Source organism: Callithrix jacchus, chromosome 2, assembly GCF_049354715.1.
Source record: "Callithrix jacchus isolate 240 chromosome 2, calJac240_pri, whole genome shotgun sequence".
Taxonomy (NCBI): Eukaryota; Metazoa; Chordata; class Mammalia; order Primates; family Cebidae; genus Callithrix; species Callithrix jacchus.
The window spans coordinates 134,633,631-134,641,453 of record NC_133503.1 but is presented as its reverse complement, the minus strand read 5'-3'; the positions used below and the strand labels follow the sequence as shown (position 1 = coordinate 134,641,453).

The 7,823-nt window shown below is 47.3% G+C and overlaps 1 protein-coding gene across 5 annotated transcripts in view; it reads left to right on the top strand.

Annotated features, from left to right (window-relative positions):
• The first annotated feature begins 339 nt into the window (after nucleotides 1-339).
• Nucleotides 340-7,823, top strand: part of IQGAP2 (IQ motif containing GTPase activating protein 2) — a 315,054-nt gene continuing 307,570 nt past the window's right edge. For 3 of the 5 annotated variants that reach the window (XM_002744847.6, XM_035291370.3, XM_035291369.3), the window contains exon 1: nucleotides 340-658. In XM_002744847.6, the coding sequence (XP_002744893.2) occupies nucleotides 613-658 (46 nt within the window). In that variant the 5' untranslated portion in view covers nucleotides 340-612. Of the gene's footprint in view, nucleotides 659-1,492; nucleotides 1,595-7,823 lie in introns of those variants that run through there. The other 2 variants (XM_054252165.2, XM_078365318.1) reach the window with 2 other exon arrangements.

The following is a 7,823-nucleotide window of genomic DNA, read 5'->3' as shown; positions in this document are numbered from 1 at the left end:
AGGAAAAGGAACCGCGCTGTTTGTCCCTCAGTAACTGAGCAACACCCCGGACACCCAGGGCTGCCTGACTTCTGCGGTTTTTCTTGCACTTGGTTCACTTCCACCCTCGAAAAACTCCAGAAGCGAGAAATCAGGCGGGGTGGCCGCCACCCCCAGGCCGCCAGCTGCGCCAAGGCCCCAGCTGCAGGGGGTCCCGGCCCGGCGTCCCTCTCGGCCCCTTCCCTCTCCCCCGGGGGAGAAGAGGCGGGTCCACGCGGCCTGGGCGCTGCGCCCGGCACGCGGTAGGGGTCGCTGCGTCTCGGCGCGCGCTCCCACCGCGGAGAATAACGGGGCCTGGCTGGAGGAGAAAGGAAACCTGCTGCGGGAGGCGGCGGCGGCCGGCCAGGGAGCGAGGGAGGAGAGTTCACTTTTACTCGAGTGTCAGCGCTCGGCGGCCGCGGCTGGCGCTGGCGAGAGAGCACCGAGGGAGCGGGTCGCCGATCTCGGGGCGGCCAGGGAAAAGCGGCGAGAGGCGGGATCCGAGCGCGCCGGCGGGGCGCAGAGCCCGCGAGCCTGGCCAGCGAGGGGAGCCGCGGGGGACGCGCCCCGGGCGGGCCCCCGGAGACTCGCAGGATGCCCCACGAAGAGCTGCCGTTGCTTCAGAGACCTCGCTATGGCTGTAAGTGCGCCGGGCGCGCGGGGCTCCCGCTGGCCTTGGGGAGCCTTCTCCCGGAGGACCGCGATGATGAAGCCGAGGGAGCTGGGTGTGCGGCTTGGCAAAGTTGGGAGCTGGAGTTGCAAAGGGCAGTGAACGGCGTTCCCCGTTCCCCGATCCCCCTCCCCCCAATTACTAATCTCCAGCTGGCAACTTAGACCCTCCACTCCGCATACGCCCGCGGGGTGGGCGGGCGGTGTAGGGGCTGCGTTCTGCCACAGACCAGGTTGGGGTTTTAGGGGTATCAGGTGAGGAGGAGTCAGAGGAGCTCTGGGCCGCCGCGGGCTGGGGCCAGGGGGTGGTGTAAGGAACCGGATTCCTCCAACCCAGAAGGGGTGGAAAGTTTGTTTGCTGTGGCTACAGGTGGGCACTGCGCGTAGGGCGCCGGCGCACTCTGTAGTGCAAAGTCGTCTTGACTGGAAGGGCGGGCGTCTCCTCCTGTCCCGCGCCCTCAGACTTCACCTGAGCCGCTAGAGCCGTTGGCCTCTCGGGTGTTAGTCCCTCACTGCAGAAACCCCCAACCCCTTTCCTCCCGGCTCCCCTCGCGCCGGAGGTTTGCTGTGTGGAGAGAGGTCGAGGCACTGGGCTCGGGGAATCTGGTGGGAGCCCGGGGCACTTGAACGAGATGGTGTCGATTACCCAGCCAGGGGCTGACCTGGGAAAGAGGTAGCTCTGGCCGATCCTGAGTGGATGGAGCGAGATTAGCACCAACCACGTGGCTTCATGTGCAGAGTTCAGAGTCCTAAACATGTGCCAGGAAGCATTTCCTTTAAAACAAACAGAATGTTGGCCCTCTCTGTCTCTCCAAGGTGGCCCTGTCAGTGAACCCAAGGCCGAGGACCACAGGTTAATCTTTGCCCAGGCTGGCCTTGGTGGTAGAGGTACCAGGTTTGGATTAAGGTGGTGATACCTCTAGCAGGGTGTTTTGTTTGTGTGTGTGTGTGTGGTTTCTGGATGGTTCGTAAGGACGCCGACTCGATTAACTGAAAAAGGGCTCCTCAACTTGTGTATGTTCTTCCCCCCCTCCCCCATGGGTGTCGAAGATGGGAGGTTATCTTTCCTGTGTTACCCTTGCCGTGAGGCGGAGGCCTGAGGACTACAGCCTCTGTAGTCTAATGCACTCAGCAGTTGACTGAGACCCAGCTTTTTGCCCTTTGGTAAACCACACAGACAGCAGAGCCCGTTGTGTTCTAGGAGGAACGCTGTGCTCATTCAGTGTGTGCAGTGCCAACTTCAGGTTGTTGGAAGTACTTTAACACTGTATTAATGTTTATTTCTAATTACAAGAAACAGAACATCAGTACCTTTTTTTCAACACTATTGTTTATTTCTAATTACAAGAGGTGGAAGTACTTTAATGTGACAAGCTCTCAGAACATATGGTGGCTTTACTGTGTAAATGATACGATAACCACAAAGTTCTGTAAATGAGGTGAATCTATATGAGCAAATGGTTTCTTGCTACTACATGATTGATGTTGGCCCTCATTAGCAATACATAGTGCAAAATTTCCATGAATGTGGTACATGAATGCAGCATTTCTGTCAATCCCTGCATGTGTATCTGTGACGCTGCTTGATTTTCACCAAAGAAATCTGTGTTTTAAGTGCACTCCAGAAGAAGCTATTGAGGGAGTACAGATCTGGCAAGCCTGAAGCCCACTCCACAGGGCCGCCTTCTTTGGAAATCTTCATCCAGCTTTCCTCACCAATATGGTGTAAGGGGGTGGTGTTCCATCTCGTTGGAATCACTCCCAGTTACTTTCCCTCCGTTCATCAAGTGCTGGCATTCACTGGTCACTTAACACTGTCAAAAATGGAAAATATTTGCCTATGTTTCTTTCCAGACTTGTCACCCTGAAACATTAAGGCTTCAATATGACAGTTATGTCATTAAAATGAACACTGTTATAATTTTGGTTTATGAATGGTGTATGTTCAGTGTATTCATAACATGATATCTAGCAGAGTAGACTTTAGCGTTAATAGGCATTACCTAACATTGCCTATTCACGCAGAAGAGGGCTCTTTGGTGTGTTAGTATAATTTCTGGTTGTTGGCTTTCTGAGCCTCCTATCAACATGAGACTGAAAATAGCGCTATGAGTTCTTCGTGGGAAGGCTGGGGAAGGATAACAGGATTGTCCTTGCTCTGTTGTGTTCTAGGGCTGTGTTTTTCTTGTTTATTGGTTTGGTAAGTAGCGGTTCAGTAAAACCCCAAATTATAACAAACAGGCTTTATCCCTAGCATTTAAAAACAAAGTGGCAATACATTGTTGTAATTTCAGTTCTAGTGCTGAACATTCTGAGTATAAGATGTTTGAGACTGGGCTTTAAACACGACTCTTTGGTAGTTTGAATTAAGCTGTCTTGCTTATTTTGGGTCTGGGCTTCTGTTCTGCTATGTCTCCTACCCACTTGAATTGTCATTTAATTCAGTAGTTTTTTTGTTTTGTTTTGTTTTTTTAACTCAGCTCAGGACTGTTATGGTCTTTCTCCTCTCTACCAAGCTGAGTGTCTGTAAAAGACCACATAATAAATTGTGCTTGAGGGATTTCTCAATGAGTTCTCCATGAAGGCTCAGACTCTTCTCAGGTTTCTGACAGATGCAAGATTGCTGAAGTCTCCCTGATTTGCACACAGGAGCACTGGATTGAAATTAAATAGACAGTTTTCTATTAAATTCCTGCTATTGTTGGCCACATCTTCCTGCAATCTGTGAAGTTATTTTTGTGTAATGTTAATACTACAAACAAAGCTGAAACCATTCAGTAACTCTGAAGGGAAGAGGTGGAAAAGGGAAGTGATAGTAGGTAGCTGTTTAAACTAATGCAGGCATAAACATAGTATATGCCACATATTGTATAAATAGTATATTTCCATACTCAACTATATTCAGATGACTCTTATGCTTAGGTATAATTTCCAAATAACTTGTGTTGTTGTGATGAATTATGATGTATTTGCCAAATTAATTCTGAAAACACATTGCTGCCATGATCTGTCATGACTTCTGTTCCAGTTACTTGGGAGTTAAAAACACCAGTGAGAGAAAAAGAGGGGTTTGTGAGTAGACAGATGACTTCACTTACCACTGATAACCCAATCAACACTTAAGTGCCTACAGTTTGTCTCTAATGATCGCATAGGCAAGAGCTGAGGTTTTTCTACCCTTTAAAAGATTCAGAGCCTTCCTTTCATGAGATACATTGTACAAAAAAATGGGGATCAATGTTTTACTCTTTGCTTCTTTTTGTTGTCGTTGTTGTTCTTTTTTATTGTACTTTAGGTTATGGGGTACATGTGCAGAACATGTAGGACTGTTGCATAGGTACACACATGGCAATGTGGTTTGCTGCCTCCATTCCCCATCACCTATATCTGGCATTTCTCTCCATGTTATCCCTCCCCAACCTCCCCACCCCGCCGCTGTCCCTCCCTTGTAGACCCCAGTGTGTGATGCTCCCCTCCCTGTGTCCATGTGTTCTCATTTGTGTCCATGTGTTCTCATTGTTCAACATCCACCTATGAGTGAGAACATGTGGTGTTTGATTTTCTCTTCTTGTGTTAGTTTGCTGAGAATGATGGTTTCCAGATTGATTTGTGTCCCCACAAAGGACACAAACTTATCGTTTTTTGTCACTGCATAGTATTCCATGGTGTATGTGTACCACATTTTCCTTGTCTAGTCTATCATCGATGGGCGTTTGGGTTGGTTCCGGGTCTTTGCTATTGTAATCAGTGCTGCTATGAACATATGTGTGCATGTGTCTATAATAGAATGATTTATAAACCTTTGGGTATATACCCAGGAATACTGTTTGCTTCTTTTAAAAAGTGCAGCCTAAATCCATAGGGGGTTCAGGGGAGAAGGGGGAATTGAGAAAGATTCTGGTCGAGCATTTTTTTTTTTGAGGCAGGATCTTGCTCTCTCTTCCAGGCTGGGGTACAGCGGTGCAATCATGGTTCACTGCAGCCTCAATCTCCCAGGCTCAATCCTCTTACCTGAGCCTCCCAAGTAGCTGGGACTGCAGGTACACATCACCATACTCAGCTAACTTTTGTATTTTTTTTTTTTTTTTTTTTTGTAGAGATGGGGTTTTGCCATGTTGCCCAGACTGGTCTCCAGCTCCTGGGCTCAAGCAATCCTCCCTCCTTGGTCCCCGCAAAGTGCTGGGATTACAGGTGTGAGCCACCACACCTGACCTGATACTGTGAGCTTCTGTGTGCTCCTCTCTGCTTTTGTCTGAATGGTGAGGTTTCTAAGTTACTTGGAAACTGGAGTTTCGGGATGGTTAGTGCAACTAACTCTTATCTCTCTACAAGGACCAATCTGAGATGAAATTTAAGTTCTGAACTAGTTAAACCCAGTTGTGTAAAGGGGGATTGAATAAGTCTGTATTTAGCATAGCTCAGCTGTAACATCCTATCAGTGCTTTCATTTGAACCACAGAAGGGTATATGCAGCCTTGTCTTGCGATACTGTCTTCAGTAGACAAAAAGTCATGCCGCTTCCTCATATGCTGGTGTTTTGGTTGAGCTTTTCAACAGGATCTTTAAGGTCAACAGCTAAAGTGTTATTTTAGTATGCTTTTAACTTTAATTACACATGCTGTTAGCCAGAATGACTTGTTTGGGAGAGTTTAAGCTTGTAATACCGAGTTTGTTTTAGAATTTAGTGTTATTTGGGGTGTTAACCCCTTTTTCTCTAGGGAACCAATGACTTACTATTGCCCTTTGCCCTCCCACTCCACAAACTTTTTAACAGCCCCTTCTATTTAAAAGGCTGGGCATGGTGGCTAACACCTGTAATTCCGGCACTTTGGGAGGCTGAGGCAGGTGTTCATGAGGTCAGGAATTCAAGACCAGCCTAGCCAACATGGTGAAACCCTGTCTCTACTAAAAATACCAAAAAATTAGACGGGGCACAGCGGCTTATGCCTGTAGCCCCAGCAGTTTGAGAGGGTGAGGTGGGCAGATCAAGAGGTCAGGAGATCTAGACCATCCTGGCCAACATGGTGAAACCTTGACTCTACTATAATACAAAAACTTAGCTGGGCATGATGGTGTGCTCCTTTAGTCCCAGCTACTTGAGAGGCTGAGGCAGGGGAATTGCTTGAACCCTGGAGGTGCAGAGAGCCGAGATCACGCACTCGTCTGGCAACAGAGCAAGACTCTGTCTCAAAAAAATAAAAATAAAAAATTAGCTGGGTGTGGTAGTGCACACCTATAATCCCAGCTACTTGGGAGACTGAGGCAGGGGAATCTCAAATATGGGAATCCCAAGCAGAGGGAATCACTTGAACCAGAAGGCAGAGGTTACAGTAAGCTGAGATGGTGCCACTGCACTCCAGCCTGGGTGACAGAGTGAGTCTCTTGTCTCAAAAAAAAAAAAAAAAATGGCTGGTATACAAACAGATCAATGTTTACCACATCTTCATGGTAACAAAAGAGAAACAAACACTACTCAGTGTCTGATTTGATAGGCTCAGGTTAGTCCTACAGGGCAGCCATTTTAATATGGGATATGGAACTAAGGTTTGTAAATTTACCAAGGACTGGGTGCTTTTCGTGTGTTACTGTTATCATCAGCTCATTATGACCTTTGAGAGGGCCAGTGGTCTTCCCACTTCACAAAGAAGCTGAAACCCCTGGTTCTGTCTCAAAGCCATGCTGCTAGCTGGTGGCAGGGAAGCTTGGAAGTAGCACTGTCAGATCCTGGAGACTTTCCTCATTGGCTGTTGCCAGTTTGCTGCTCCTGAATCATAAATGTTCACCTCTTCTATGTCTTTCAGGTGTTTGTCATGATTCTCTTAAAATATAGAAACCTCTAGCTATTTATGCTGGATGTGGTGATATACACCTCTAGTTACAGCTGCTTGGGAGGCCGAGGCAGGAGGATCAAGATTTCTAGGCTGTAGTGTGCAATGATCACACCTATGAATAGCCAGAGCTCTTCAGCATGGACAATATAGTGAGATCCCCCTCTCCTCTTGTCTCTCTCTCTCTTTTTTTTTTTTTTTTTTTTTTTCTTTGAGATGGAGTTTCGCTGTGTCACCCAGGCAGGACTGGGCTTACTGCAACCTCTACCTCCTGGGTTCAAGCAATTCTCCCACCTTAGCCTCCCAAGTAGCTGGGACTACAGGCGTGCACCACCACATCCAGCTAATTTTTGTATGTTTTAGTAAAGACGGGGTGCACCTGGCGTGCACCACCATGCCAGGCTAATTTTTGTATTTTTGTAGAGATGGGGTTTCTTCATGTTGGCCAGGCTGGTCTCGAACTCCTGGATTCAAGTGATTTGCCTGCCTCGGCACCCCAAAGTGCTGGTATTACAGGCATGAGCCACCATACCCAGCCTTACATGGGCTTTTTATAGAGTATATCTAAGCTTTATCAAAAGATTTAATGTATATTCAGAAACATCCCATCTCTTACTGTGAGGTGCTGAAGTGAAAGAAAGGCTTTTCCCTAATAATGTAGTGACATGTGCCCCAATGATTGCAAACTGGATAATTTGTAAAACACACTTTATTGCATACACTAGCCATACCTTAAAGGCTAGGATTGTTGAGAAATGAAGTAGAAACTCGCCGTAGTATGGCCGACCTGCAAGCTGATACTTTGTCACCTTATTGCCCTATTTTATTTTTCTCTCTTGAGCGGCAGTGTGGTAGTGATAAAATGGCAAAAGCTTTGGAGTTGAATAGACTTCCATTGCCTGCCTCAGTAGCCCTGGGGTTTTCTCCAGTACCTTGAGAGGTGTGTGGAAATGATGTATCCATAGAGGTGGCTGATGTGGTTCCTGGCACATGGTGCCAAACAAGTTGAAATTGTTTCAATTAATTGAGCACCTAATACTAGCACAATATTGCGATGAATGAAATGCTACTTAGCTGCTGACAGCTTACCAGAGAATCTGAGTGACAAGTAAAAATGCTTATACTTTTAGTGCCCTTCCAAGTTCTGTGGAAGAGAAGATAACAAGAATGTTGGATTTGGATGGGGACAATGGGAGGGCTTCATGAAAGTTGTGAATTTGAAATGACCTTGAGGAAGGTCAGAGGAAAACCTGAAAGCCATGCTAGTATACTTGTAGTGTGGGTAGTTTGGAGGGGTGGCTGCTTAGG